This window comes from Macrotis lagotis, chromosome 1 (assembly GCF_037893015.1).
Source record: "Macrotis lagotis isolate mMagLag1 chromosome 1, bilby.v1.9.chrom.fasta, whole genome shotgun sequence".
Classification (NCBI taxonomy): domain Eukaryota; kingdom Metazoa; phylum Chordata; class Mammalia; order Peramelemorphia; family Peramelidae; genus Macrotis; species Macrotis lagotis.
The window spans coordinates 563,065,276-563,081,426 of record NC_133658.1 but is presented as its reverse complement, the minus strand read 5'-3'; the positions used below and the strand labels follow the sequence as shown (position 1 = coordinate 563,081,426).

Sequence of the window (16,151 nt, the reverse complement as noted above, 5' to 3'; positions counted from 1 at the left end):
TATGTGTTGTGTCAAATAAAAACAGTACTTGCCATCAGTGAAAATGTTGAGAGATTGTAGTTGTTCTTGGAAAAGAGAAATAAGGCCAAAGAACTCATTTTTCTGTGTAGATGTAAGGGGTGTATTAATGATTCTTTTTGTTTTGGGAGGTATAAAATATGTAGCTATTCCTTTATCAGTGGCATCAGTAAAGGCATTTACTGCATTTTCACTTGGTGTCAATGAATTCCTTTTTGGTAGAATTCATTGTTGAGTAGAAAGAAATTGTAAAATAGGATATTTGTTACAATTATTCATAGGCCCTTGATATATGGTCAGAATGATTTGCCAAAGGGAATCATTTTGTATAAGCATCTGTATTTGGTCTTTGGTATATGGCTGATAAATACAGGATGATGTTACCTGACAATAGTTTCAGCCTTTGTATAGATTTATAAATTAGTTGTGCCACCATCTGTGTATAAGTCATCAGTGTCTTAGAAAACTGATGAGGAAGATAAAACCACTCTGTTATATGTTGTTGCTGATGAATAGCTCCAAAAGTGGGGGGGTCCCTATAATTGTAATTTCCAAAGGCAGTTTCTCATCTATTCTTGTTAAATGACAATTATTAATTGCATGTTCTACTAACTGGAGTTGTTTTTCTGCCTCTAATATTAACTCTCAAGGTGAGTTAAGTGAAGGGTCTCCCCTAAGAATAGAAAATAGATCCAATTATGAACAAATTAGATAATTTTAAAATAAATTTTAAATAATTTCTTATATTGGTCATTGGTTTACTTCTTTGTTAAGTCTCCTCATTGTATATTTAAAAATATTTACTTACTATCTAGCAAAATGATTAAACTCCCTACTTGTACTTAGCTTTCTTTTTAGTTCTCAAACTTTGAGCTTTAGTTATGAGATGACTAAGATGCCACTTTTATGAGCTTCATTTTAATTTTCTAAAATTTTATTATGAGATGATATTTAAGCAGTACATTTAATCATGACAATGATTTGATTTGGTGACTTCTTTCTGTGACAACAATTCATTGATATAATTCTTAATATAAAGTAATTTCTTTTCTTTTTTTATCCATCAAATTTATCGCTTCACCAATCAAGGAAATTACTCCAAAAATACATTAAATTATTTGTGATTTAATTTGGTGACTTCTTTCCTGTGACAACAGTTCATTGATATAACTCTTAATATAAAGTAATTTCTCCTCTTTTTTTTAATCCATCAAATTTACCCCCACCCCAATCAAGGAAAGTACTCCAAAAATACATTACATTATTTGTGTTTGGTCTAAAGAAATTATAGAATAGACATGCATTTTAAAAGGAATGTCAATGCCAGGCTGTGGAATACAATGGGAGAAATTAGGCCAGAGGGACCAGGATCAGACCTGAACTGGCCCATCAGTGCTATATAATAATCTATCTTGGATTAATTCAAACCAAGACAAGAAAACACAATGATAGAGAAGAATACATAGGCAGAGTTCAGGATTCAAGTCAAGCACGAAAAAAAAATTGATATGGAAGGAGTTCATAAGGGTGAAGAGCAACATGTCAAGATCCAAGCTATGTAGGCATGTTCATACAATAGCATGATTTAAAGTCATATGAGAAAAGGACATGGGCTAACAGCTCTGTGCACCAATGTGAAACAACCTTCATTCTATGGGCAGAAAGGGGTTAATAAGTATGGGCAGTTTGCTGAGTAAGGTAGTATTTTGAAAGTTAGTGGTTGTGATAAAAAGCTAGAATCTCCAGTGAATCTTCATAGATCCAATGAAGATATATTTGTAAAAGAAAAATTAAGATTATTTTTCTTTAAATACTATTTAGGGAAAATGGCAAAATTCACAAAAATGTGAAAATTCAGAATTTTGGTTGCAGAATTTTGTCATGTACTAATCTTTAGATTACATTAGGCAAATCACCTTTTCCTTGACTTGTTCAATGTCACATGAGTAATAAGTGAAAGGCAGGATTTTACTGCACAGACCTACTCTTTCCAATGCACTACAGTGTCAACCACAGATCATTGAAAAAATGATGTCATCATTCCAGCACTCAAAAATAAAAAGCATTGGGGCACTCAACCTGGCTTGTGTTGCTTGGATCTGGTGATGGGGACTAAAGATAGATCAATCCGCTCTGATCCAGGACAGGTTTTCTAGCATTTCTTCCTCCCCACCTTACCAGAGTTGAAGCAGGTGGTTTAAGAGAAAAGATGTTCAGCAGCTAGTGTCAGGGAGCAAAGTCTAAGACACCAATAGAAAAAGTTCCCACAAAAATTAGAGGCAGCCAGGTCTTTCAAAAGGTCACCAGGTGGAGCAGTGGTTAAAAGGCCTGAAGTCAGAAAGACCTGAGGTCCAATCTGACTTGAGATCTTACTAGCTGAGTCAACCTGGGCAAGTCACCACTTTTCTTCAACTCTAACAGTCACTACCTTGCAGAAAAGGAGTGAGGACAAAGGAGAGAGCATTTGTACAGTGCTTAATGAATGGTTCTTATCCCCTCACAAAGCACCAGGGATGTCTCCTGGCAGAGCCTCCATTCCCCCCGCCCCAACAGAGCAGAAGACAGCAGCCCCAGGCAGTGCTGGAGGCCTGGGCTCTAGGTGCCAGTGTTCGCATGGGTGGCTCTCCTATGTGGGTTCTACATTTATCCACTCTTTCCTCTGATTATATGTGATTTGAATGAGAATGGGACTCAAGTTTATGGAGGGAAAATGTTTTGTTCTGCTTTTTTTTTTTACTTTGCTACCTCATTCAAGTATTTTGTTGTGGTTGTTGTTGTTCAGTCATTTTCAGTAGTGTTTTACTATTCATAACCTCTATTTGGGGTTTTATTGGCAAAAATAATAGAGTGGTTTGCCTTTTCCTTCTCCAGTTCATTTAACAGATGAGGAAACTGAGCCAAACAAGTTTAAGTGACTTGCCCAGGGTCACACAGTTAGTGTCTTATTGTCAGAGAGATTGGTGTCACCAAATTTAAGACTCAGTGTTGGTGAAAGTGAATGAATTCACATTCAGGGATTTTTAGCTGCTTAGGATTTATTATAGACCTACAAAATAAAACCTTTTCTCCTCTTGGTCAAGCAGTAGGCACTTTGAGGACAGAAGTGAATAACAAAAGGCTAGGAAAGGTTTGTCTTAGGAGACAGAGAGAATGAAAGACAGAGAGAGAGAGAGACAGAGAGAGAGACAGAGACAGAAAGACAGAGAGATAGAAACAGAGTCAGGCAGGGAGAGCTGGTTGGGCCAAGGGCCTGTGGGCAGTGGCCAGGAGGGGAGTTTAGATCAGGTGTTTTGTCTTGCCATTCTCTGGAAATTGAAGGGTCTGTAGACTGAGGGCAAAGGGGGAAGCTCATCTGATCCTGATTTACATGACTGGAACCAGGTAAAAGGTTGGAAGCTAGGAGTTGGGAATGAAGAGATAATACAAATTTTACATTTAACAATGGGAACAATGGAGTCAATTTACATCACAGGAGCTGATAACATTTTACAAAAGTTAACAGCATGAAGGATTACAAAATGTGTTTCTAATCACAAATTTTCTATATTCATAATTCCCTGAATTAGTGTGACATTGGATTTGAACTCATCAAGAGAGGTCTTCGGACTTCAGGCCCCACATTCTATCCATTGTGCCACCTGGCTGCTCTTCAAGGTCTTTGAACCAATTGTTTCAGTTGAGTAGGAAAAAACAAATGATAGTGCAAAGAAAGTTCATACACCAGGATTCTAAGGGATATGAGCCCATGGAGGACCTTGGCCCGGTGTAGTTAGATATTCTGGAGATGCACTTTAGAGAAGTGGATGCCTCAGGTACTATGATATCAGTATTAAAATGATCCTATTCTTTCCCCAATGTAATTTTGAGATCATATCTCTTAAATCAAACATTTTTCTCTCCTACAATTAGGTCTGTTTGAAAAATATGTTTGTTTTTAGTCAGTTCCTAGGCAAAACTGTGAACTTATGAATTAGGGTAGGCCTACCAGTAGTTACCCTCTTTATAATGCTTTTGGCCCTTCCCTGTCTTTTGCCTGCTCCCCCCCTCCCAGGGCCTGCCACTTGCTCTTTTCCTATCAAATCATATGTATAAATAGATGATCAGATAAGGAGTGGGACAGGGGAAGGAGGATAAAGGTAAAAGATGGAATAAGCAGTTATTAAGTACATATTATATATCATTAAATATTTTATCATTTGATGCTCACCAAAACTCTGGGAGATTGTTACCCTCATTTTATGGTAGAGGACACTAAGGCAGAAAGAGGTTAAGTGACTTTCCCAGGATCACACAGACAAAAAAGTATCTGGTATTGGATTTGAGCTCAGATTCTCCTTTCTCCAGGCCCTGTACTCTGATCTATTACACCATATAACTGGTTGTTGAAAAAAGATCTGAAATACATTTGTATATAACCAGTAAATCATTAATGTTAGCTTCAAATATTACTTTTCTCAGGAATTACATTGTATTTTAGTCTAATTACATGTTGTCAGAACTGTAAAGGACCCAGGCATCATATAGACAAAGGCCCAGAGCGCAGAATTAGTAAGCAGCTGAGCCAAGACTAGAAACCTGGTTGTATGATTCCTCATCCAATGGATTTTTTCAATACAATTTGCTTTTCCCCAAGGTCCAAGTTTTAGGCATCACAAAGGAGATCAATTGTGTGCCTTTCTAAGGCCATTAAAAACAGGTTTGCTCATATGTGAGGCCAACTTTCCCTTTTTGCTCCTGTCAATGACTATTGCAACTTACCATTTCAGTTTTATGATTACAAAACAGATGATCAATGGACAAATCAGGGATATTATCAGGTGTTCAACTGAATTCAATGATGAGTAATTGGAAATGGCTGGAAAACACAAGGTATAACCATAATTGCCAATACATAGAGTTTATTTTGTTTCCTATTTTTTTTATCACTAAACAATTAATTAAGCAAACTTTTATTGAAGCATTAAGTTTTGTGGTACAGATTTTAAAAATATATTTTAACTGATTAAAGTCCAACACCATGAAGAGAGAAATTATGACACCAAAACTTCCCCTCTTCTGATCACACTAGATTAATTTAGATGAATATCCATTCAACAGCTTTCACTTTTCTATCAGAGACTTATGTTTTCATATTTATATAAATCTGTGCACATTTTTTCAACTAGTTAGAAAGGGATCTTCAATATACTTTTTTAAAATCAGACCTCAAGTCAACAAATGTCATTATCAAATCTCTTGGGACACTGTTCAAGAACAAAATCTACTTGAATTATTGGTCCTCAAAAATATCAAGCACCAAAAAAGTAGCAGGTGCAACATTACTTACAAATTACAGAATCAAATTGACCAAGTTGGTAGAATGCTTCTTCAATGAAGCCTTTGAGTCAACAACATGCTTAAAATAAAAGTCAAAACAGTGTTCCAACCACTTGATTACTAACCAAGTAGATTTTTTTAAAGTTTAGAAACACTAAAAAACTAAAAAAAAGTGTTTCATTTATAAATACGGAAGGAACAAAACACCACTGCATCAATCCAGAAAGAGTCAAAACAAAATTGCGAGGACAAGAGGAAAATAACAAATTTAAGTTAATTTTGCTGGTCTCACACAGCTGTTAAAATCCCAGTTATTTGCTGAAAATGCCAACTCTTGAAAGCCTGCATCTACATAAGTCATCCATTAAGTGACCGTTTTTGAACATGCCTTGTTTTTATGAATAGCATTTTACTTCACTGTCTGTCCAGTTAACCTAGACAGTTCTCACTTTGTGCAGTCATTCACTTGATGCCATCAAATCATGGTTAAAGGAATCACCACATTAATTAAGAGGAACAACAGATGAAGTCACAACACTATCAAATACAGCATAATAGTCTCATGCACCACAATATCACAGGACTTTCAGTCACAAGATAAAAAGGCATATCAATTCTGCTTGGAACAACAAAATTAGGTTAACAGTATATTGTTTACTCACAATTGGGTTGAAATGGCTGCTAAGGAAAAAGTTATGGTGAATGATCCAAGCTGACTGGCAAATCTAGTCTGGTAAATTCCATATCTTGACACTAAATCTCCCTATTAATTTGTTAACTTAAAAAAAATTAAGTATTTGAAGGTCCATGGCTATATGTTTGGTGCTCTATTAACTGTGGAGTATGGAAATGGCATAATTAGAGCCTTCATAACTGTCAAAGCACTCTAATCTTAACCAACACATACTGGAGAAAGTCTTGGTGCCCCACCCCCCTACCCTTGCCAATCATACATGAAAAAGGCCACCAAACCCACCTTGACTTGAATTAAGATCTGAACCAAGGTTTTTTCCCCTCCAAAGGTGAAAGGCTAATAATGTTAAACTCAGTGTAACAGTATATTGCTCATTTTATAAAGGGAGAGGGGGAAATCACTGAGCTTAAAGAACTAAAGATACAGGGAGCAAAAGTAATTTTTAATATTCAAAATTTATATAAGTAAGCAAAATCATCAGCTGTAGTAATCATTAATTTTCTTAAGAAGGTAAAATTTCTAACTCCTCAAGTGCAAAGAAACATTGTGTTTAAGTAGGAATTAGTTTCATTAGAATTAATAGAGAAAAATGTGGTCTAGAAAATTGGGAAGAAACTGCCCATAAAAAATATCTGGCAGCAATTTAACAGAACAGTTCCAGATGATTTAGGCTGAGGCCAACACCTAATGAGGATGAAAGCTTTGTCTGTGGGGAATTTTTGGTGATACTTGGAGAAAAATTACACTGTGCGTAATCCTAATTGAATTGTTTTTACAAGGTTTGTAAAGTCTCATACAGTAAAAGTTTTTCTCTACATGCACTTCAAGTTCACAGCAAGAGTGGCATAGAATACCTAAACACAGAAGAGAGCAGTCATGCAAGATATCTAACTCCTTGATATAATAATGCATACAATTCAAAATGATTATACTATGATTACATCTAGGGCTTTCCGCCTACATGGTGGTGGGTATGGGAAGCATGGCCCCCTGTATCATTAACTAGAAAGCTGTCACCACCTTCTATTTGTGTTCTCTTTTTGCATTTTTTCTTCATTTTTCTTAATCAACTCTGCTGTTGCTGCTGATTCTTAGCAAAACTGGTAAAAACGAAATTGTAATCATTGAACTGGGCAATCTGGCCATCGAGACGTTTAAACCCTTCAGTCTTTTGGGCCGAAGAAAACACTGTGGGACATTTAGAACTCTGATTTACAAAGAGGGTGGTCACAAATTTTCCAGGCTTGAAAACTTCCACTACTTTCCTGATCAGGTCATCGTAAGAGGTCTGACCTATGTTAGTTTCGAAGCTAACATAAGAAAATTCTGGTTCTGGAGTGATGTGAATAGTTCAATAAGTTCCATCCGATTTCATTCCATTCATTGAATAACCACAAGGATTGAACATTGTAGCATCAATGACAGAACCTGGTATCAGGTCACGAATTCCACTCACACGAGTGACATCATTTGCAGTAACACCATCTTTCATGTAGAACTGGTCCATAACTGCTGGATCAAGCTCACTCATCAGAATTTCCAGTGTCTGATCTGGCTGATTAATAACCCGACTCTCTGGAAAATCCAGAGTGTACAAGTACCAGCAATCAGAATTCATATGCCCCATACAATATGCTGCTGCATTTGGGAAAATATCATTAAGGAATTCTACTTCTTCCTGGAAATTCCTGTGTGGGTACTCCTGGTGGGAGTGAAATGAAATGAAATTCTTACGAGAATAAAAGAAGCTTTGAATCGAGTCAAACCCACTGTACTCCCTAGCAAGCTCCAACAGGGGGACCAGTGCTTGCAGTAAGAGGGTGGTACCGCGTGTCTTCAAAATGAAACGTCTCTTGGAGACAAGCATGCTACTCTCACTGAGTACATAAGCTTCCTGCTTGTCAGTTTTTGTCACACTTATGATTAAACAATGCACATTCTCCAAAAGTTTGTCCCACTCAAACCTTGCGATGGTGCGGAGATCCCCAGATCCTTTGCTCTCCTCTGGCTGCTGCCGGGAGAACCAAACCTCCAGCAGCTTCTCGGTCCCTTCGAAGAAGTGTGCAGCTTCCATCACCGTGAGACAAGCGAACAACCACAGAAAATCAACTAAATTAAATCTCTTCTCCCGCCGCCACCACCTCCGCCGCTGCGGGTTGTTCCTGCTACTTCTTTAAAGTTCAGGAGGTGTTTTTTTTTTGTCTTTTTTCTTTTTTGAGTGCGTGTGGTTCTTTTTATTTTTTTTGCTTGTTATAATTTTATATTAACTTTTTTAAAAAAAAGATTAATAAAATTTTTCCCGGCTTTTTTTTTTCCTCTCGTGCCAAAGTTGAACGTGAGTCTGTGTTGGAAATAGAGGCAGATGCTGTTCAGTCTCTTTTACTCCGCTGGTTCCCGTTACAGAGAAGAGCATAGAGCGAGCGCTAGCTAATGTCGCCGGCTATACTGGGTAAGCCTGTTTCCTATTTCAACTTTGTGCTCTGCTTTGGTCAATCAGAGGAAAACTTTCCCGTGGGTCAAGTTTTGGTGTCCCTTAGGATATGCATTTTGCAACACATTTTGAAAAAATTTTCATAATTTCACCATGAGCCAGAATGCAGTCATGTCTCTTGCTACACTATCTTCAGAGTTTGAGGCAATAAATAATGTGTATGTGTGTGTATGTGAATATACATGTTTATATATATGTATACCCATATATTATCTATACATATGTACATACATATATATTTTTTTATTTTTATTTTTTACAGAAAGAGAGACTCAACTTCATCCTCTGCAGTTCATTTCTCTTAGGAGGTGTCTTCTCTCCTTTGACACTATTACCTCTCTGGTGGAGGACCTCATCACCTCAATTTTGGATTATTGCAATCATCTACTGCTGAGTTTCCTCATACAAAGTTTCACTCTACTCCAATCTACCTACCATTCATCTGCTAAAGGATCTTCCTAAAGTACAAAACTGACTACATCACCAACATATAAAATAAACTCTAGTGGCTCCCCTATTACCTCCAGAGTAAGGTATAAATTTTTTTTATTTAAATTTCTTCACAAATTTACTCCTTGCTATTTTAAAATTTTTTCTTCCACTTTGTTCCCTTTCATGTAATACATTATTTGGGATCACCGACTCTCTTGCTAGCCCTCACACATGATATTCCTGACTCATGTCTTTTCACTGGCTGCCCCAGGTCTGGATGCTCTCCCTGCTTGTCTCCCACTCCAAGATTCATCTCAAATCTTATGTCTACAAGAGGCATTTTTCCATATCCCCTTTCCCAATAACAACCCTCTCAAATTATGCTCCCTATCACCAGATGCTCTAAGTATTTTCTTATTTTTATACATATGACTCAGTTATTTATGTTTGAGAAATGAGGCCTTTATTAGAGAAACCTGCTTCAAAATGTTTTTTCAGTTTCTATTGCGAACTGTATTTCCCTTGATCATATTTCTTCTCCACCAAACCCATTTATTCTTTTTCTCTTCTTTATCCTGCCCCTTCTCAAAAGTATTTTATTCCTAACTACACTCTTGCCCTATATGCCCACTCCTCTATCACTCCCACCCCTAAATTTATATCTTCCCCTCCTATTTTCCTGTAGGATAAATTAGATTTCTATACCCAACATATGTTTATTATTCCCTCTTTGAGCCAATTTTGATGAAAATAAGCCTCACTAACTGTTCCCTCTCATCTCCCCCCCTTCCCCTTCTGTAAGTTTTTTCTTGCCTCTTTTATGTGAGATAATATATACCACTCTACCTCTCCCTTTCCCTTACTTTCAAGCATATTTCTCTCTCATGCTTTAATTTAATATTTTAGCTATCATCCCTTCATATTCAACTCACACCTGTGGTCTCTATCTATACATACTACTTCTAACTGCTGTAATAATGAGAAAGTATTCACGAGTTAAAAGTAATCAGCTTCCCATGTTATAATGTAAACAGCTAACCTTATTAAGCTTTTTATGACTTTCTTTTCCTGTTTACCTTTTAATGCTTCTCTTCAGTCTTACATTTGATAGTCAAATTTTCTATTTAGTTCAGGTCTTTTCATCAAGAATGATTGAAAGTCCTCTATTTAATTCAATAAACATTTTTCCTCTGATGTATAACACTCAGTTTTGCTGGGGAGGTGATTACTGGTTGTAATCTTAGTTCCTTTCTCCTCTTGAATATAATATCCTAAGCTCTTTGATTCTTTAATGTAGAAGCTGCTAAACCATTTAAATAAATTATTCCGTCTATGACTATTATTCTTGTATTGTTTCTTACTGGCTACTTGCAATATGTTCTCCTTAACCTGAGAGCTCTAGTATTTGTCTATAATATTCCTGGGAGTTTTTATTTTGGCATCTCTTTTAGGAAGTGAACTGTGAATATTTTCAATTTCTGTTTGACCCTTTGGTTCTAGAATATCGGGGCAGATTTCCTTGATAATTTCTTGAAAGATGATGTCTCTTTCTGTTCAAGGCTCTCAGACACTCCAATAATTTTTAAATGATTTCTTGTATCTGTTTGCCAGGTCAGTTATTTTTTCAAAGAGATAATTTACGTTGTCTTCTATTTTTTGTTTTTTTGGTTTTGTTTTGTTGTTTTTTGATTTTTCATAGTCATTAGCTTTCATTTGATTGGAGCACAGCTGCTTCCAGAGTTCTCAGCCCAACAGACGGTAAGGGGGTAAACAACTGGTCATAACTGGTCATTACAGTTCTAATTTTTAAGGAATTATTTTTTTCAGTGAGTATTTGAACCTCCTCTTCAATTTAACCAGTTCTACTTTTTAAGGATTTTTTTCTTCATTGAATTTTGTGCCTCTTTTTCCATTCAGCCAATTCTTTTTAAGGCATTCTTCTCATTAGGCTTTTTTTTTTGGGGGGGGAACCTTTTTTTTTGGTCATTTGGCTTTTTTTTAAGGTGTTATTTCCTTCAGTATTGTTCTTTCTCCTTTACCAAGCTGTTTTCTCTTTCTACAAGATTTTTCACACTACTCTTATTTCTCTTCTCAACTTGATTTTCAAAATCCTTTTGAGTTCTTCCATGGCCTGATTCATATTTCTCCTAGAGGCCTTGGATATACAAGCTTTGACTTTGTTTTCTTAATCTGAGTATATGTTTTCATCTTCCTTATCCCATAGTAATTTTTTATGGTCACAATTGTTTTCTGTTGTTTGCTCAATTTTCCAGCTTCTTGAATTTTAATTCTTTGTTAAAATGAGGACTTGCTTCTAGGCTGGGGGGGGGGGGGGTGCACTTTCTCAAGCTTCAGGGATTTTATATAGGTTTTGTTTTGTTTTGTTTTGCAAGGCAATGAATGGATTTAAGTGGCTTGCCCAAGGCCACACAGCTAGGTAATTATTAAGTGTCTGAGGTCGGATTTGAACCCAGGTACTCCTGACTCCAGGGCCGGTGCTGCGCCACCTAGCCACCCCAGTTTTTTTTTTCAAAGACACATCTAGGGACCTGTAAATTTTCAGTTCATCCAAATATAATCTGAGGAAAAGTGTGCTTCCTACTTTCTTGGCCTGTGCTCTAATCTGTGGGTGACCACAAGTGCTCTTTACTATGAGGAGTGTCCCTAATTCACTGGGACCTCAAACTTGGGTGTCCCAGGGCTCCCCCTTGCTAGGTGGTATAGTACATAGAGCACTGACCTTATCAGAAGGACTGGAGTTCTAATCTGATCTCAGATGCTTGACACTAATTAGCTTGGCACCTTGGGAAAGTCATTTAACCCGGACTGCCCTGGAATCCAGGAGGCAGTCCTGATGTCCTGATCATATCTGGTTACTGGACCCAGATGGCTCTGGAGGGGGAAGTGAGGCTGGTGACTTAGTACAGAACACTCTCACTCAAATCCAATGCATGGTACTTGGGATGTCATCACCTCCCTGATGTCATAGTCTTCTCTAAGAATGAAAGTCAAACATTATTGCCTTAAGACTACCACCCAAGACTGTGACCTAAATCCGAGTGTGAGCACAGTAACAGAGTCCTGACTCATGCTAGTAAAAGACCCTTGTAATGCCCAATTATGACCAGTTGTTCACCCCCTCTGTGGGCTGAGAGCTCTGGAAGCAGCTGCTACTACTGCTGAGACAGTGGCTCCCAAGACTACTCTTGGCTGTACTCCATTTTCATCCAGTTGTGACAGACCTTTTATACTGACTCTTCTTAAGTTGTTTCTAGGTGGAAAATTATCTCACCCAATCCTTTTGTGCTTCTGCTTCTCTAGGAATTATTTTATGTCATTATTTAAAGCTTTTTGGAAAATTTTTATGGAAAGTTCAGCTGAATCCCTGCCTTTTCTCCACCATCTTTGCTCTGCCTCATCTTCTATAAGCAAAATTGGTTGTGTTATCTCCCCAATTTGAATATAATATCTTTGATGACAGGGATCACATTTTTCCTTTATAAATATTTGTACATTGAATGACTGACTTCATGAATGGGATAATTTTGCTTAGAGCCAGATTTAATTTCACTTGATTATCATTAGTGAAAGAGAAGAGAATTAGCATAAGTAATACAAAAGTCATGAGAACTTTATTTTCTAAAGTAGTCAGAGAAATATAGTTGCTCAAAAATAGGTTCATATTGAGTTTTGGCTGCAAGTATCCTTCGGAATTATTGAATCTAACTTGCTCATTTTTATAGATCAGAAAACTGAGGTATGGAGACATGGAATGCTCTGTATGAGGTTGCATAGGTTGGAAGCAATAGAATCATTATTGAAACATAAGCTCTTTTGACTCTTAAGTTTAGGGTTTGATCATTAGTTAATTCATTGCAACTCTTATACCTGATGGGTGATATGAAGGTCTACATATATACATACTCCTTGTATGCAGCAGAATTACATATATGCCCCACACTATGGCCACCAGCTTAAGTCACAAGTCTTGCAATGATATCTCCAGAACTTGGTCCAGTGACTGACACATAAGTTTCTTCATGAATGCTTTTCAGTTGATTGACTGACTTGCAGCAGAACAACTCGTTAGATGGAGAAAAATAGCATCCCCATTAATTCCACATCCATTACAAATGGATACCAAACACTCTCTCTGTGTCTCTCTTTTTTCTTCCTTTTTCTAAATTCTAGTGTCTATTCTTTGTCTAAAGTGGCAGATATGTGCAGGAGAGGGGGGGTAGAAAAAATTAGTAATGATTTAAGATATTTTCCTTTTCCTTCAAAGGGCTTAGCCCAGTGCCTGACAGATAGAAGGTATTTCATAAATATTTATTCTTACCTACTTCCCATCTCAGACTTTACTGAAGATACTCTAGAGTATGAACAATCATGAGCTGATAAGTAATAACCTTCCAACTTACACTGGCTCATTCTTCTTAGATTAGCAAAAAGAAAGAGAGTTTGCATGATCAAGTTGCTATCCAGTAACTTAACAAATTATATTATTTTCTATTGTTGACATATAGTCAGAATGAATTTAAAAACTTCACTGCAGTGATTCATTTTGTCTAGCTAAGTTTTCTTCATTTTTATGTTTTCCTTTTTAAATCTCAATGTTGATATTATTTTGTTTTGTTTTGAGATAGGGTGTTCCTGTTTGGTCCAGGCTGAAAGAGTAGCATCACCCACCTCCACTGTTGATCAGAAGAGAAGCTTTGATCCACTCCATTTCCACCTTGGGCTGGATAGCCCCTCTTTAAGGCAGTCTAATGGGATCATCATATAGGTGTAAACACAGATACTCAAATTAGCTTTAATATTATTGCCATTCAGAATTTCAGAGCTCTAGGAATCTACTGACTTCAGCCATTCAGTTTCAGAAATTATTGGCATGCATTGCTATGCCTGGTCTCAAATAAAAAAGAGTTTTTAAGAACATAACCATTTTATATTTATCTTTTTAATTGCCTTACATCCTTCTTGAATTTCTTAAAAAAGAGATTGATGAGCATCATTCAGGACTCCCAGCTATTACCAAAATTTATAAGTATAAAGTATTTATTACTACACCAAAAATGTTCTCCAACTACTACTCACATGGCAGTGTTTGAGGTCTTAGGTCTGCATTTTATAAATTTTCTGCCTCATCCCAAACTTTGATACTTCTTATTTTTGTATTGGCATGTCTAGTTGTAGCAATCTTTCTGTTTATCTGATTTTCTGTATCTAACATGTCCTGCCTTAAATAAACAGATAACCAACCTTGCTAGAATTTCATATAAAGGGATATCTATTTATAGCAGTATTTTTGTAGTGGCTAAAAACTAGAAACTAAGAGGATGTTCAACTGAGGAATGGCTCAAGATGTTGTGGCAGATAAATTTGATAGAATATTTTTGTGCTAAAAGAAACTAGCAAATAGATTATTTCAAAGAGACAAGGAAAGACTATTGAATTGATACAAAATAGGACCAGAAGAAAATTTATATTATGACATCAGTAACATAAAAATAATCTCGAGTGTTTTTATAAACTGATAAAGAATCAGATACTCATTAGAAAAGAAAAATAAAGTGAAAAATAGCATGCTTCAGTCTGTATTCAAGCAAGCAAGTTCCTTCTCTGGGTGCAGATAACAGTTTTTGGCATGAATCCTTTGGGATTGTCTTAGATGTATTATATTGCTGAGAAGAGCCAAGTCATTACAACAAATTCTTTTCCATACAGTATTGCTGTAGCTGTATGCCATGTTCCTGGTTCTTCTAACTTCACTTGGTAACACAGGAACATCCTTTCTTAATTCAGATTGGGCTTATTCTGCAATTTATAGTCTTACAGAGGGCATGCCTGGGGAGTTGACTATAATATGGAAAGGTTCATTGATTTGCTCAGGGTTGTCTAGCCTGTACATGGCAGAAATGGGGCTCAAACCTTGATCTTCCCTACTCCAAAAGCAATACTCCATCAAATATAGCACTCTGCAATAAAAAATTGTTAATAAGGCTAAACTGGAGAGATACTACTTTTGGAAGAGTTTTCCTGAAATGAAAATTAAATGTAATTCAGAGACTTTGTGATTTTTGCAATTATGAAAAATGGCCCTGAACCCATTCTTTAATTAATTAGCAGATAACTCTTACAAGAAGAGCTATAAATATCTATGAATGACTTTTAAGTCTTATAATGATATAGTATTTCACATATATTTGTATGTATGTATATATATATACACACATAGATATTTCATCTATACACATATTATTATTCAGTCATTTTCAGTCTTATCTGACTCTGTCTTATCTCACCCCCATTTGGGATATTCTTGATAAAGATAATGGAGTGGTTTTCCATTGCCTTCTCCAGTTCATTTTACAGATGCGAAAACTGAGGCAAGCAAGGTTAAGTAATTTGCCTGAGTCACATAGATAGTGTCAGAAGCCAGATTGGAACTGACAAAGAAATTTTCCTGACTCCAGACCCAGCACTCTATCCACTGTTCCTGTTACCTCCCCTCCCATGCATACAATGATATTTCATTTATCTGAAATTTTTGAAGCACAACCAACATACTAATTAAAATTTTACCATATTAGAATTTCCTTTTACTTACATTCTGATTCCTGAAGAAAAGGAATAAGTTTTTTTTCCTTACGTAGGGGGTGATCCATGACACAGGACACAGTCTGAAGTTTCAAGGACTTCACAGCCTCCTTCGAGATTTTAAACAATTTAGTGACATTGGCTATACCATCTAGGTTCAGTTCAGTGTATTCCTTAGGTAATTCCATAAGCAAGCTCTGGTTGGAAAAGGTAATGTTAGGGGCAGGTTTTCCTACAGCTGAACAAATCACTGTAAAGATTCTCTCAGTGGGTTGAAAATGGACTCCAATTCTTAATTCAGACAAATCTAAGTCAAACAAAAAGAAAATTCATAAATCATCCATAATTTGTATAGCATACAAATAATTTCAGTCTGGGTCTGTATTTCATTGGTTTAGCAAACTCCTAAGTAGTTTAGCATCTTAGAGTCTCAGAGCATTTCTTGGAGATACTGAGTGGATCAGCAAATTGACCAGTATGTGTCAGAGGCAGGTAAGAACTCAGATTTTCTGTCTCCTAGACCAGGCCTGGATCTATTATTATGCCTTCCATAGTGCTCCACCCCAAATTTTTGCTATGAAATTTTAAACATATTGATAA

At 36.5% G+C, this 16,151-nt stretch overlaps 1 protein-coding gene and 1 pseudogene across 2 annotated transcripts in view; both read right to left on the bottom strand.

Annotated features, from left to right (window-relative positions):
• Positions 1-4,894: 4,894 nt before the first annotated feature.
• On the bottom strand, positions 4,895-8,199 carry LOC141507107 (S-adenosylmethionine decarboxylase proenzyme pseudogene; annotated as a pseudogene).
• A 1,523-nt stretch (positions 8,200-9,722) lies between these two features.
• Positions 9,723-16,151, bottom strand: part of LOC141507108 (OX-2 membrane glycoprotein-like) — a 28,164-nt gene continuing 21,735 nt past the window's right edge. The window contains exons 3-4 of one of the 2 annotated variants that reach the window (XM_074214488.1): positions 15,562-15,858; positions 9,723-14,929 (exon numbers count right to left, since the gene is read on the bottom strand). In XM_074214488.1, the coding sequence (XP_074070589.1) occupies positions 14,928-14,929; positions 15,562-15,858 (299 nt within the window). In that variant the 3' untranslated portion in view covers positions 9,723-14,927. Of the gene's footprint in view, positions 15,859-16,151 lie in introns of both variants that reach the window. The other variant, XM_074214487.1, reaches the window with a different exon arrangement.